General features: G+C 32.0%; 1 protein-coding gene and 1 pseudogene across 1 annotated transcript; both read left to right on the top strand.

Moving 5' to 3' along the window:
* The first annotated feature begins 118 nt into the window (after window positions 1–118).
* On the top strand, window positions 119–1,167 carry LOC115979715 (glucan endo-1,3-beta-glucosidase, basic isoform-like). The gene is made up of 2 exons (XM_031101782.1): window positions 119–127; window positions 229–1,167. The coding sequence occupies exons 1-2, from the start codon at window positions 119–121 to the stop codon at window positions 1,165–1,167; spliced, it is 948 nt and encodes a 315-aa protein (XP_030957642.1).
* Window positions 1,168–8,326: 7,159 nt separating this feature from the next.
* Window positions 8,327–13,318, top strand: LOC115979915 (annotated as a pseudogene).
* Window positions 13,319–16,335: the final 3,017 nt, after the last annotated feature.

The following is a 16,335-nucleotide window of genomic DNA, read 5'->3' as shown; positions in this document are numbered from 1 at the left end:
CAAACGTCTTGACTATAGTATCGAGGCTTGCTATCGTCGTCAACAATCCAACAAATGATTTGATTTTGAATTAATAATTTGATATGCTATGATAAATAAACTTAAATTTCAACACTATATGAATCAGGTAGTTATTGACTGTAGATTTATTATGTACTTTGTCAGCATATGATGAAAATATGGTCAAGACACAAAATTTGACATGTTCTATTTTAATCAACCGCCAAGATAGGTGTATGCTATGGAATGCTTGGCAACAACTTACTGTCCCCAGGAGAAGTTATAAATATGTACAAACAATATAACATCGGAAGGTTGCGACTCAATGACCAAAACTATGCTGCTTGCCAAGCCCTTAGAGGCACCAACGTTCAGCTCATGCTTGGTGTCCCTAATGAAGAGCTTCAAAGCACTGCTTCAAGCCAAGACTATGCAAACACATGGATCCAAAACAATGTACAAAACTATGAAGATGTCAATTTCAAATACATTGCAATTGGCAACAAAATAGAGCCCAACAGTCCATATGCACAATTTCTTTTCTCAGCCATGGAAAACATTCAAACTATAATTTATAATGCTAACCTTGGATATAAGAATATTAAAGTCTCCACTCCCAATTATCAAGTTGCCCTTTCAGAGTCCTACCCTCCATCAATAGGCTCCTTCACGTCTGAGTACCAATCACTTCTTGATCCTATCATAGGCTTCTTAGTGAAGCATAAGTACCCATTACTCGTTAACATTTATCCATACTTTAGCTACATTGGCAATATTCAAAACATTCATCTTGAGTATGCTCTTTTAACTACTCCCTCAGTTGAAGTGCAAGGTGGCAAACATGGATACCGAAACATTTTTTATGCCATTTTTTATGCCTTTTACTCAGCATTAGAGAAGACCAAATGGGGGTCTTTGAAAATTGTTGTGTCCAAGACTAGTTGGCCCTCTGAAGGGGGACCAGCAACAAGTTTTGAATATGCTAGCACTTACAACTCGAATTTGATTAGGCATGTCAAGGTAGGGACTCCAAAGAGACCTAACATGCCTATAGAAACTTACATGTTTGCCATGTTTAATGAGAATCTGAAGACTCCAAATTATGTGAAAAACTTAGAGCTCTTTTATCCGAACAAACTGCCTAAATTCCAAATTAAGTTTAGTTAAAAATAGCACTAGCTAGTTCACTTCAGAAAAAGGACAGCTTTTATGTGCATTATAGCTATAAATAATAATTACTTGTAATCCCTTTTCGTGGTTGGGAATCAAGTTTATGTATATATCCAAGATGTGAAAATAGTCTTTATAAATTTTGTTCTTATCAGAATATGATAATCTCTTTTGCATCTTTGCATGTTAATTTGGTACAATACCGCACTTATTTTATATATTCAAAATTATACATGAATTAAAGTTCTAGGGGGGGGGGGGGGGTTCTGTCAGATTCATAGTTTTACATATTAAGACCAAGGCCTTGGTTTCTTAATTTGTTTGAAAAATTCTATGGCATCCTGCATAGTCTATAACCTCAAATCCATTATGGAAAACTTTAAAATGGCCGCAAAGAAATCAGGGTGCTTCTCTTCCATGGTAGAAAATGTTTTCACATGATTTGTCATAAGAACACGTTTTTTTTTAAAAATGAATTTGATTGGGTTTGTTTATTTGAGTTTGTACTGTGCATGTGTGTCGAATTCCATGTAAGATGTTTATTAGATGAATTATGGGTTTATAAATGATTATAAGGAATCCTAATTTCATATTGACTAGTCCTTTGAAAAATATGACTAGATTAAATTGAATTCAAAGTTTTGATTTTATGTTTATGGAAGTGATTTTTGAAGTGAAGGGGAAGAGGTTTTGAAGGGATTTAAAGAGGGTGAGATATCTTTCAATTTCAAATCCTTCAAATTGGGGAATTAGGGAAGAGGAGAGGGTTCCACTTTTATATACATAAAAGTGGAACCCTCTGAGTATTAATAAATTTTATTTTTGTTTAATTGAGTCTTCTAAATTTATATACATAAAAGTGGAACCCTTTGAGTACTAATAAATTTTATTTAAGTCATCTAATTTTATTTTTGTTTAATTGAGTCTTCTAAATTTTAAATTTATTTAATATAAGCATTTCACCCAATTTTTTTTTTTTAAATTTCCATTGAAATTTTATTTTTCGCACATGAAAAAGATCTATAAAATTAATAAAAGTATTTTATAGATTTTTTATGTGAGATTTTTTTTTCAGTTTTTTTTTTTCATTAGTTAATTGCATACTTAATCACAATTTTGTTAGCAAAATTGGATTAGAAACATGAATTTAATAAATTTGAAATTTAGATAACTTAATTTAAAGAAAATAAAGTTAGAAGATAAAATAAATTTCATTCAAACTTAGGGATAGAATTTGCATTTTAACCAACAAAAATTGAATTGTCAATTTTATCTTTAAAAATATATATCTCTTGAAAAAAAACCACTCACCTCTCCTCTTCTCTCTCCCCCCAAATTTTCAAACACAATTTCTTCCTCTTCATAAACTCAACCCCACACTCCATCCATCAAGAAAGAAGGTGAACCCAAAGTCGTAAATCTTTTAGTCAATTTTCTTTTCTTTTGCTTTTGTTTCTTGAGAAAAATTCTAGATTTTTACCTTATGGGTTTTCCGCAATGATGTTGCTGGAAGTTCTTGCTTGTTTTTCTTGTGTTGTCATAGGTTTGCAATGATTTCTTGATGTATGTGACTTGTTCTTGATGGGTCTTGATTATATTTCGATAAATTTGCACGGAGGATTTACTTTGCACTGCTTGGTTGAACGCATTTGAAGATCTTGTTAGTCTTGGTTGCATTTCACATGCTTGTTAAAATGCCACAAAGATAGAAAATCGTTGTTCTTTGAGAATTTATACATGAATTCTTCTGAAAAGTTTGTTTCTTTTCATGAAATAAAATATTATTTTAAAGTCAACGATCATTCTTGGCAATGTTGGACTTTTTGGTGACAAAGAATGCTCATTACACTTGCACATGACTTTGATAATGTGACTTAATGAAGACACGTAACCTTTTCCAAATGATAAATCTTGCAATGTAGTTGGTGTCATTAAGGGCAATACTTCACAATTGAGATTGAGGCATAACATATACCTGGTTGCATGAGATATGTGTACAAGTCTTGGCATGATTTGAAATTATTTCAAATTGACTCCATGAGTCATGTATTGGTATGATGTCATTGATGGAATGACATGCTTGCATCAGTTGCATGATCTGCATGTGATAGAGCATGCACTATATTGGAATCTCATACATAACTCACTCTGTCTTTGTCGTAGTAAGCCCAGACTTGCAAGAATCAAGGGTCTAGGGCTTGTTCAGAAGTTGAAGCCAAGATTTGTGCAGCAGGTTTTGGATATTTCCTTGATGCTATCACGATGAAAGAAGATCATCGTCATGAGTAAGGATTTGATTAAATTTAGTGCTCCAGCAGAATTATTCTGCGAAACCACAATAACTTTCACTTTTTAAATGTAGGCAAGGTAACTTTGTACTTGATGACTTCACACTAATCTTTGGCATCAAGATTGGAGGTCAATCTCGCAAAATTAATAGTCCTAGTTATTTTGGTTTTAGGGTCGCATTTTGTTTTATTAAGTTATATGTAATGTCTTATTAGAGAAGTGTTAAAGGAGGAGATTACCAAGACTTAGGTTGTGCTGCAAAATTTCATGTGCCAAAATAGGTGCTAATGAGGGTTGTAATCATTGCAAAATAAGTTAGGTCAATTTTAAAATTAGGAATTGCTGAAGATCTCAAGTTTTAGATGGTTCCCTCGAGCTAGCTCGGGACTCACTTAAAAAAAAAACTAGGCAGAGACTTTGCTCAACCTTTGCTCAAGTGAGATTACCAATTTTGCAAATTGATTTAACCTAAACTTTTACCTACCTATAAATACATACCCTTTGATGAACGACTTTCAAAAGAGAGGATGTTGTACAAGGAGCATTCTAAGAAGCCTTCTTGCTCTGAGCCTAAATGGAGAAAATACTTCTCCCATTCTTTTCACATCGTGAACCTAAACTGATTTCCATCCAAAGAACAGAAATTCTTAACCTTTGTCACTGAGTTCACTATCATACCGAAGTTTTGGATTGGTGCAAATGAGTTCATTCATGGGGGAGAGATTCTAATCTGCAGTGGGAGACAAATGGGTCATTTGCTTGGTTACACATCAATTCTAAGTTTGCAAAGTTTTGTAAGTATAGGCTAGTAGTAAGAATCGTTATCTTATAGTGAAACTTCATGTGGGATTGGTTATCCTAAGTGGATTTTCTTTTAAAAGTTCTACAGAAGTTTTCCACTCATCATGAAAATTCTTGTGTCATATTTTTGCTTTATTTTATTGCTTTTGGATTGTGGTGATATTCATGTAGGTGTTTTATCATTGTCACTGTTAAATTGTTAATGATTACTTAGGATACAAGTGGCAAAAAATGCGATAATTAGATTTCTGGGATCAATATTGAATTTTTCAGTATATATATCCATGACCCTTGAAATTCGTTTAGTTAATCTTCATAAAAAAATTTATAAGGAAAACTACATGATTAATGTGTTTACTTTGATTTTTTATTTTTATTTTTATTATGTTTATCCTTTGTTATTTGCACCTCATATATCTATAGTTGGATTTTTCATTTCCTAGGAAAAAAAAACTAATTCACAGAGGAAGAGAGCCCATTTTTGTATAGCTTGGAAGCCTATTGTGTGATAGCTGAAACTGTAGTCCAGTACTACTTACACTAATTGTTGTGCACTATATGGTATAATTTGATAGTTATAATGGGGGAAAGAGGATTTGAATTCTATATGTCTTCACTAAAAACATTGGGAAATGTCAATCAATTAAACTACAAGGCTCTTAACAAACAAATATTAATTACTTTTTTGAAGAAGAAATACATTAATTTTTTACCAAGAATAACCTTTCCTTCTATACAAAGAAAACTTCAAAAAAGTAATCAAGTCAACATCTTTTTCATGCCATGAAAAGTTGAAAAGTCAAACAGGACCCAAGTCCAAATAGGAATTTGTTATAATGGCTTTAATGTCACACTACGTTATGAGCACCTTGCCCATAACAAGACTACTATTAACCAATTCTTAAAGTAGGTGGCAAGCAATGTACCGTGCACTCCAGCCACTATAATCATGTATATGCTAAGCCACCTATTTAGTTTTAGTGTATGTGAGAGTGCCACATCATTGTTTTTCTGTCTTGTGTCATTAGTGAAAGTTTGAGGCAAACTGTGGGATTTGGGTTTCTTGAGATAGTTATTGTACTACTATTGTAATCTTGCTTGAATTTTTTCTTGTCTTGTGTCTTTTGTTAAAGTTTAAGGTAAATCTTGGGGATTTGGATTCCTTGAGAAGAAGCGAAGAATATTAGAAGAAGAATTCTCTTAGGAGAAAATTAATTTTAGAAGAAGAGTAATTTGATCATTCTATGGATTTTTTTTGGATAATCGATCATTCTAGGGAGTTAACAGAATACCCAGATGAGAGTAAGAGAGATCGTGCGTTTTAATTATTATTGAATATAGTGGATTTGATTTCTCTTTCCATGGAGATAGGCTACTTGTTAAACCACATAATTTCTTGCATATTTGTGTGCTTGGTGCTTTATTTGTCTTTTCTGTTATTTGCTCCAATCTATGAGTCTTATTGCACAAGAGATTCTAGAACTTCTACTATTTGCACAAATGATATTTCATATTAGAGTTTTGACTATCACGCAATTGTATTAGAGCTTTTGTTACTCAATGAGGACCTCGTAGAAAGGCAACATGCTATGGTGAGAGATCATTTATATAAATAAACATTCTCACAAGTCACAACGCAATGTAGAGAAGCCTAAATTTTCCAGAGGAAGGACAAAGTCCAACAAAATAACAACCAATTAGACGAGCTCTAAGTGATGCACTTCGTTGCCATAGATAATTTTGCATAACTTAATTTCCATGGACCAGTTAGACGAGCTCTAAGTGATGCACTTGGTTGTTATAGATAATTTTTTATAACCGAAAAAAGAATTTAAAAATCTTGAATTTTCTATTTTACCCTCCACCTGTATACCCCCTCTAATAGGAAATTTGAAATTTTTTTTAAAAAATATTTTATTTCAAGATTTTTAAATTATATATTTCAATCATTTAGGGAGGTTAGTGTCAATAATTTGTAATTTATGGGAGGCGAGTGTCTAATTAAAAATTAGAGGAGAGGTGAGTGTAATATATATATATATATATTTAAAATAAAATAAAAAACCCTTAGGGAAGGGCAGTGAAAATTTTCCATAATGCATATTAATAAATCTAATTACTATTTGGTTTTCGGCCGATATGACTATAGTGGACCTGGTGGAAATTAGCATCCACTCTTGTTAGGTTCTAAGAAATTAGGAACTAATGTATTAGAACTTCAATTTGTATTATGTTGGCAAACTATGATAAAAACATAGAGTCTAGGTTTAGGCTTGCTCAAAATATGTTTATTTGTAAAATTAGAATCAAGTGATTGCAGAATTCGTTGGACTAAATCTGCAAGGCTCGATCGATCGAAAATTAGACTCGATCGATCGAACCACGTGCAGATTTATTTTTCTGTAGAATTCCAATTTAGCTCAAACTCTACTTAAATGTATTAGGGTTCAAGTAAAACTCTCCTATATATAAAGGAAACCCTAGAACTTTTCTAGAAGTAGTTTTAGAGAGATTAGAGTGCCTTTTATGCCTCTTTGTGTATTTAGGGTTTTGTACCCAAAGGCTCTCTAAAGGTTGCTCATATTGTTGTTTGTGTAAATCTCTTGTGAGATCTAGAAGAACTTTCCTTTACACAAACTTAGGGTTTTCAAGGAGGAGATATATATTATCTACACCTTGATGATCAATTCAGTTGCTGCCATGGAAGTTTAAAGAAACACAAGCAGGTGTGTTTATATCTGGTGATAAATCCAAGAAAGAAGGAGTCCGTGGATTCGGAGCTTGCACGTGGTCGTGTCAGTAAGTTGTACTGGTGGGTAGTAATAAGAAGTTGAGTGTGGGGGCTTGTAAGTCTTATTGTATGAACTTCGATTCTTTCAAGATAGTGGATTCAGGTTTACCTTGAGAATAGTTAGGTTAAATCCTCCCCAGGCTTTTACCGATTTGGTTTCCTAGGTGATCATATCTTTGTGTTATTTATTTTTCCGTTGCTTTACATGATATGATTGTTGTAATTGTGATAACCTAGATTTGTTAAATTGGACTAAGTAACAACTTGGCTAATTACCTAAATTAATCCAATTGTGTTTTTAAGGGGTCTAAAAACCATCAACTCTCTTTGCTTTCCCACTTATTTTTTACTCATTTAAACAATAGAAAAACTTTTAATCTTGACACGGTTCTTATTCGTTCTCTCCCCCTCTTTTCTTTCCTACCAAATAAAGCGTAATACAAAATATATAAAATTTGCTAAAAATGTGTTACTATATATCCTTTTGTTAAATTGAGGAGTGGAAACCCTACATCCTAAATGTTGCTATTGAGAATGTCGAAGGTGTGCCAATTGCCGAATTGTGTTTGATAAGAAAAATTATTCACTTCCATGGGAGTACTCCCTTGATAACAAGGAGTCCTTGTAGAAGCAACATTTTTTTACATCTAATAGCACTACAAGTGATCCAAACTTTGCACATGATACAAATAAAATTGAAAAATGATTGATTGTAGAAATGAAAGACACAGTCCATCCATTAAATGTTGCATGGATGTAAAAACGTAGGAACAAGATCATCTCTATTTAACGGTGTACAATTTTCATACCATAATACTATATGTACTTTTAGATTTATAATATTTAATTTGAACCATAAATTAAATGAATCAATTTCAAATACCATCCAATTGGAAAGACCAATGCGTCCTTCACATAAACATGTAAATTTCCGTAGGAAGGCAACCAATAAGACTAGTTGTCTCAAATAAAACCAAACATAGTGGGACATTAAAAAATTGAAGACAATTCAAAGGCATGGGGAGAAATTTCCACAAATTAATGAGCAGTTAGATTTGCCTTGAATGATGCAAGTTGTTATGTGTACAACTTGGTTCACGTAGAGTGCCCGACCAACAAAAATGTAGAATGTGGATATAGTCACTCAAAAAAATATATAGTACAAGCATCCATCTATATCTCTCACTCTATAAAAGGGCAGTTGAACAATGGTATAAGGCATAGTTGGCTATCTTAGCTTTTTGTTTCCTATTCCTTCCATATATAGTTTGCTCAATGGCTAAATCCGGTCATGCTGATAAAAGCCCTTCCATGATTTCCACAATAATGCTGGTGCTTGGGCTGCTAATGGGTACCCTAGGCACAACAGGTCTCTCTCTCTCTCTCTCTCTCTCTCTCACATATTGATACATGATTTTAAAGTCTTTTACAGCCCCAATCAAATGCTTTTGTGTCTTAATTAGCCCAAGGTTAAGGAGCTGTGATATTGTCACACACCCACAGTGTACTGCCTGGCCTCTTGCACCCACAAGTGGGTTCTATGTTGTCGTGAGAGGATGAACAATTATTAAGGCACCATATAGTACTATCCCTAGAACTATAGGAGTAGAAAGTAGAAACCACCAAAATCAAATTAATGTTGCCCTCTAGGCAATAGATTTTCCTTTGAGCTAAGCTTGATTGAACCAACCTTAGTCCAATCTCCAAAATCGGTCTTGGTCGTCATGCCATTTTTAGAATTGAAGCACGTTCACGTTGCATGCTCACCAAAATAATAGCATTTAATTAAGCGCCACTCAATAGTTGTCTTTAGAGTGGGCACCTAATAAAAGGAAGTCGCCAAATTACTTCTCTTAAATGAGCCACAACTAGCCTTCTAAGCATATTTAAATTAAGAACTACCTCATTAGTTGTATTTAGCTCTCTGTGTGTATGGGTGTGTAGGGGACCTTTCTTCATTTGTTTTGTTTGGTTTTGGCTCTCTCTCTCTCAAACTAATGGGTTGAGAGAGAAGGGAGAGGGGAGTCCAATAAAATCATGTGTAGAACTAACACATTTTACTAAGTGATATAGGACAACAGTTGGGGTTTAATGTTTATCATTTGTCAGTTTTTTAATTTTTATATAATTATCGCTATCTTAGTACCGAGGATTTTTTTTTCTTGGTTCTAGGTGTTTTTAAGGGTCTGCTAGTCAAAATATAATCATATTACTAGAAAAATAAGTTTTTATAAACCTTTCAATAGACATATAATATATAAAGAAAAATTTAGGTCAGAATTTCATGAATAAGAATTTTTCAAAAATATTTTTCTCCTTTCTTTCCATTGAATTCTAGTTACTCCTTGTGGATTCAACTGGAAAGTTAGAAGATAAAATAGCAAATTCATGATGGTGGCAAGTGGCAACAATTAGTTGAACAAATGAAAATTTTCATGATTACTTAATCATTTAGTACTCGTTTGGATACTGATGATTTGCTCCAGTGTCTGCGTTTTTCAGTTTTTTTTCTTTTTTTGAGAAGCGCGTTTTAACAACTATTCTGCTTTTCTAGCAGGTCCCATGTACTATTCACGAGACCCACAAACTTTTTTAAAAAAAAAACTTTTATTAAAAATGGGCCACACAGTATTATTCACACATTTAAAAATTATTTTTCTACAACGTTTTCAATTTTCAGCAAAATAAGCGGTATCCAAACACACCCTAGTATATATCTTACAGAAAATGCTACGCTAGTCCATATTTTATTACAATAAGTTTACATATTATAATGTGATTGATGGATTTTAACAACTTAATGAAAGAATATTTGAATTATTATTTTTTATAATTGGTAAAGCTTCACTTAGTAAGTCTTATATATAATATCTCTAACATCACCATTACCATCCAATGAATCTTTCACTTTTAATATATTATTATATTATGCCAGCCTACAAACCCAATGAATCTTCCACTTTCAATATATTTATAACATTCCCGCCCTGAGTCCCTGAATGAGATAAATTGCATAAGCATATATATGCATGTAAAACCATTGACTTATTGTCTAATCTAATGCAGGTGCCCAAGTTGGTGTTTGTTATGGAATGCTTGGTAACAACCTACCACCACCAACAAAACAGAAGTTGTAGCTCTCTATAGACAAAACAACATCCAAAGAATGAGGCTCTATGATCCAAACCAAGATGCTCTCCGACCCCTTGGAGGCTCCAATATTGAGCTGATGCTAGGCCTTCCAAATGACAAGCTTCAAGAGATTGCTTCAAGCCAAAACAATGCAAATGCTTGGGTCCAAAACAATGTGAAAAACTTTGGAAATGTCAGATTCAAATACATTGCAGTTGGAAATGAAGTAAAGCCTTCGGATTCATTTGCACAGTTAACATGTATGACATGAGAGATAATCTTAGAAAACCAGAAAATTGGTAACATGTACTCTCTATACTTGTGTATTGTATGCCAAATATTACCTTAGTAAAAAATAATTTAATATCCAATTCTAGTCATGTTTTTAGTTTGTTTATAAAATACAATAAAACCATGATTTTGGATATTTTAAAAACTTGTAGAGAAAATAATTTTTAATCATCTTGATATTTGTTTAGCATGATAATTACAGATATGTGGGTAATATATATTAAATGTCTCTCCAATAATAAATTTGGTATAATTGAGTCTACATTAAAAATTTGGTAAAAATGATCTCATAAAAAGCTATAGGGTATTATGATATTTTTACACTATGTTTTAAATGGAGAAAGATGGAGGGAGAGAGGAAAGTGTCCGGAATATACTAAAATTTATTATATTCTAGTCATCTTCCATTTTCCTCTCCTCTACTCTCCCCCTCATCTCCCTCAATCCAAACAGAAGGTTAAAGTCTAACTGTACATGTAAATTTAATTGTATATATGACAAAGTAAAAACTAACTAGCTTCACAATGATAACTTTTATTAGAATTATATTTCTCTAAACTAATGTTATTAATTTTGTTCCATTTTGCCTGAAATGACTGAAATATTTCATTCTAGGTAATTAAATTAATATGAATCATCACTCTATTCAATTTCATCCAAAATTCTAGCTCATTATACCCTTTTCGATACATTTCAATAAATTTAATTCAGTAAATAAACGAGTCATTATTTTTATTCCTAAACCTATTTCTTTTTTATTACTTTACTCACATATGACATTTTATTATTATTTTCCATTAACAATGTGTTTTCCTTGTTTACCTTACTCACGTATAAATTGCAAAATTTAGTTACAAAATTAGTTGCAGTCTTAGGTTACAAAATTAGTTGTAGCCTTATTCAATATCTTTTTATTGGATGTGAATTTTAACAAATTCACAATTGATTACATCTTTTTCTTATATCCTCTATGCTTGCAAAATTTCAAGAAAATTAAAAGATCAATAACAATTTTATCAATAAATTTTTTTAATTGTAAGTTTTTGTAATTTGAAATTATGCACAAATTTTAGGCTTTAGATCATGTAGTAAATAATATCCGATTAACACAAAATTTAACATGTATATTAAGAGCATAAAGAACATACAATTCAACGGTTAGATTTTTAAAATATCTTGTAATATATATATTTTATTGAGTGAGTTTGTAGCCTTAAGCTACAACTAATTTTGAAACTAAACTTTGTCCTTGCTTTTTTTCTTCATCAAGATTATTTTTTAACTTACTCATATATGACATAATATTATTTTTTAACTTACTCATATATGACATGTTATATTATGTAATGAAGAATGTACTATATTTTATTTTTTTTGGTGAAAAGAATGTACTTTATTTGATTTTGAATTAATAATTTGATATGTTATAATAAATAAACTTAAATTTCAACATTATATGAATCAGGTAGTTATTGACTGTAGATTTACTATGTACTTTGTGAGCATATGATGGAAATATGATCATGACATAAAATTTGACATGTTTTATTTTAATCAGTTGCCAAGATAGGTGTTTGTTATGAATGCTTGGCAACAACTTATTGTTTCCAGGAGAAGTTATAAATATATACAAACAATATAGCATCAGAAGGATGCAACTTTATGTCCAAAACTATGGTTCTCTCCAAGCCCTTAGAGGCACCAATATTGAGTTCATACTTAGTGTCTTTAATGAAGAGCTTCAAAGCATTGCTTCAAGCCAAGACTATGCAAACACATGGATCCAAAACAATGTGCAAAACTATGGAGATGTCAATTTCTTTGTTCTTTTTTTTTTTTTTAGAGAGTTTCAACCTATGACGTCTTCTCTTCATGATAGTTCTTTATCATCAGATCAAGATACTAATCGGTTTTTGGTATAAGCGGAAATTGAACCCCAGATCTCCTATTCAACCGATGTTAATTTCAGATACATTGCAGTTGGCAATGAAATAGAGCCCAACGATCCATATGCAAAAATTTTTTTCCCGATCATGGAAAACATTCAAACTGCAATTTATAATGCTAGCCTTAGATATAAGAATATTAAAGTCTCCACTCCCATTTATCAAGTTGCCCTTGCAGAGTCCTACCCTCCATCAATAGGCTCCTTCACATTTCAGTACCGATCACTTCTTTATGTTGGGTTTTGTGGAGCTTAGTTGTGTTTGATCCGGTTGACAACTCGACTTGATCCGAAATAATGTTGCATGATTTTTAATGGGAGATTTTCTAAGGTTTAGTCCATGGAGCGGAGGCTTGGGTTGATAGGCCCAAGCCATAACACCCATGGACAAGCCTTCTGGGGGTCTATGGGTAACACCCTCGGGAAAATTTTTTTGCCCGTTGTGTACCCATTGTGAATCCTATGTGCAGGATGTAGAGAACATTGTTTTGGTGATTAGGGTTTGTTGTTGTAGTTTTAGAGAGAGAAAAAAAATTGTATTGCCGCACTTGTATTTTTCCCTAATAATAGTAAAATCCCTGCAACTTCGTCGACATAGGCAAATTGCCTAATCACGTAAATACTATCTTGTGCATGCGATTATTTTTCTTTAGCGTGTGTTTTCTCTATTCTTTGTTTCTCATAGGTTGGGAATTTCTTGTTGATTCCCTTCACTTTATCCCATCATAAGCTTTTTAATGAAGCATAAGTACCCATTACTCGTTAACACGTATCAATACTTTAGCTACATTGGTAATACTCAAAACATTAGTCTTGAGTATGCTTTTTTTACTTCTCTCTCAGTTGTAGTGCAAGATATGGCGAACATGGATACCAAAACATTTTTTATGCCATTTTGAATGCCTTTTACTGAGCATTAAAGAAGGCCAAATGGGGGGTCTTTGAAAATCATTGTGTCAGAGACTGGTAGCCCTTTGAAGGGGGACCCGCGACAAGTTTTGAATATGCAATCACTTACAACTCAAATTTGATTAGGCATATGAAGGGAGGGACTCCAAAGAGGCCTAACAGGCTTATATAAACTTACATGTTTGCCATGTTTAATGAGAAACTGAAGACACCTGATTATGAGAAAAACTGGAGGCTCTTTTATCCAAACAAACAACCTAAATACCAAATTAATTTAAGTTAAGATTAGCACTAGCTAGTGCACTTTGGCATAAGGATAGCTTTTATGTGTGTTATAGCTATAAATAAGACTTACTTATAGTCCCTTTGCCTGGTAAGGAATCAAGTTTATGTATCTATCCAAGATGTGAAAATTGTCTTAATTAAATTTTGGTCTAAGAAATCAGGCTGCATGTGTGTTGGATTTGTTTATTTGATGTAAACAAATATTTTCACACAGATTTTTCATAACACATTTCTTTATAAATATGGATTTGATTGGATTTGTTTATTTGAGTTTGTAGTGTGCATGTGTGTTGAATCCCACATTATATGTTTATTAGGTGAATTTTGGGTTTCTAAGTGATTACAAGGAACCCTAATTATAAATTGACTAGTCTTTTGAAAAATATAACTAGATTAAATTAATTGAAAGTTTTGATTTTATTTTTTTAGAAGTGATTTTTGAAGGGAAGGGGAAGAGGTTTGAAGGGATTTAAAGAGGGTGAGATATCCTTCAATCCCAATTCCTCCAAATTTATATATATATTAAATGGCTAAAATGTAAATTGCATCCTCTAAGTATAATTAAAATTAATTTAAGTCCTTTAACTTTATTTTCATTTAATTGAGTCTTTTATGTTTCAAATTTATTCAATTCAAGCATTTCATCCAATTTATAAGAAAAATAAATTCCATTGAAAAAATATTTTTCTCACATGAAAAAAAAAATCTATTAAATTAATAAAATTATTTTATAGATTTTTTATGTGAGAATTTTTTTTTTTTTAATAGTTAATTGCATACTTGACCACAATTGTTTTTAACAAAGTTGGACTAAAAGCCTGAATTTAATAAATTTGAAATTTAGATGGCTCGATTCAATGAAAGTAAAGTTAGAAGACTTAAATGAATTTGGTCAAACGTAAGGTATGCAATTTGCATATTATCTAACAAAAATTGAATTATCAATTTTATCTTTATAATATCTATTTCATTAAATTGAACAAAAGAAAAAAAGAATGTGTATATATACATACATACATATATATATATATATATATATCAATTGCTAAGAATTTCGTAACTCAAACTTCTGGTGTTTCTAATTAGACATTTTATTATTTCATCTCCTTCTCATTTTAATAGTTAAAAAATTATTTTAAAAAATACAAAGGTTAATTACAAAACTGGTTGTAACTTAAGACTACAACCTTACTCAATATATTTTTATTTAAAGTGAATTTTAACAAATTCACCATTGAATTATATTTACTTCTTATATCCTCCATATTTGCAAAATTTTTAGAAAATTAAATATCAATAACTATATCATTAATAAATTGTTTAAATTAAAAATTTTGTTATTTTTATTGTTTAAAATTATGTATAAAATATAAACTTATAAACTATATAATAAATAATATCTGAATTATACAAAATTTGACATAATACAAAAGTTGCCCTTACCCTCTCCTCTCCGCTCCTCTCCCTTCAAACGGTCAAACACAATTTCTTCCTCTTCACAACCTCTACCCCACGCTCCATCCATCAAGAAAGAAGGTGAACAAGATTGTGATTCCACCAACAAATGAGGAGCAAAGGTTATTGCAAGAACCCAAAATCATAAATCTTTTCAAGCATAGTCAATTTTCTTTTCTTTTGCTTTTGTTTCTTGAGAGAAATTCTAGATTTTTATCCTATGGGGTTGCCGCAATGATGTTTCTCGAAGTTCTTGCTTGTTTTTCTCGTATTTTCATAGGTTTGCAATGATTTCTTGATGAATGTGACTTGTTCTTGACGGGTCTTGATTATATTTCGATAAATTTGTATGTAGGAACTAGGTTGCACTACTTGGTTGAAAGCCTTTGATAATCTTGTTAGTCGTGGTTGCATTTCACATGCTTGATAAAATGCCACAACCATAGAAAATCATGATTCTTTGAGAATTTGCACATGAATTCTTCTTAAAAGTTTGTTTCTTTTCATGAAAAAAAAAAAAAAAAAATTATTTTAAAGTCAAAGATCATTCTTGGCAATGTTGGACTTTTTGGTGACAAAGAATGCTCATTACACTTGCACATGACTTTGATGAAACACGGTATTCCATGAAGTTTGAAAGAAACCTTACCTTGAGCCATCTTCTTATCTTTTGTAAATTTTGATAATGTGACTCAATGAAGATGCGTAACCTTTTTCAAATGATAATTCTTGCAATGCAGTCGATGCCATTGAGTGCAATACTTTTACAGTTGACATTGAGGCATAACATATGCCTGGCTGCATGAGATATGTGTACAAGTCTTGGCTTGATTTGAAATTATTTCAAATTGACTCCATGAAATTATTGGTGTAATGTCATTGATGGAATGACATGCTTGCGTCAGTTGCATGATCATGATGTGCATGTAATAGAGCGTGCACTATTTCGGAATCTCATAGATAACTCACTGTCTATATCATAGCTAGCCAAGACTTGCAAGAATCAAGGGTCTTTGTCCCATCCCTCTTCATGGTGGTCTAGGGCTTGTTCAGAAGTTGAAGCCAAGATTTGTACAACGCGGGCTTTTTATATTTCCTTGATGCTATCACAACGAAAGCGGATCATCCTCATGAGTAAGGATTTGCTTAAAGTGAGCGCCCAAGGAGAATTATTCTGGGAAACCACCAATACCTTTCACTTTTTAAGATTGGAGTTCAATCTTGCAAAATTAAAATTAGTCCTAGTTTTTGTGGTTTTAGGGTTGCG

The sequence above is a fragment of the Quercus lobata genome, chromosome 3, assembly GCF_001633185.2.
Source record: "Quercus lobata isolate SW786 chromosome 3, ValleyOak3.0 Primary Assembly, whole genome shotgun sequence".
Classification (NCBI taxonomy): domain Eukaryota; kingdom Viridiplantae; phylum Streptophyta; class Magnoliopsida; order Fagales; family Fagaceae; genus Quercus; species Quercus lobata.
The sequence above is the reverse complement of the archived record's forward strand: the minus strand, read 5'-3'. Positions and strand labels throughout refer to the sequence as shown.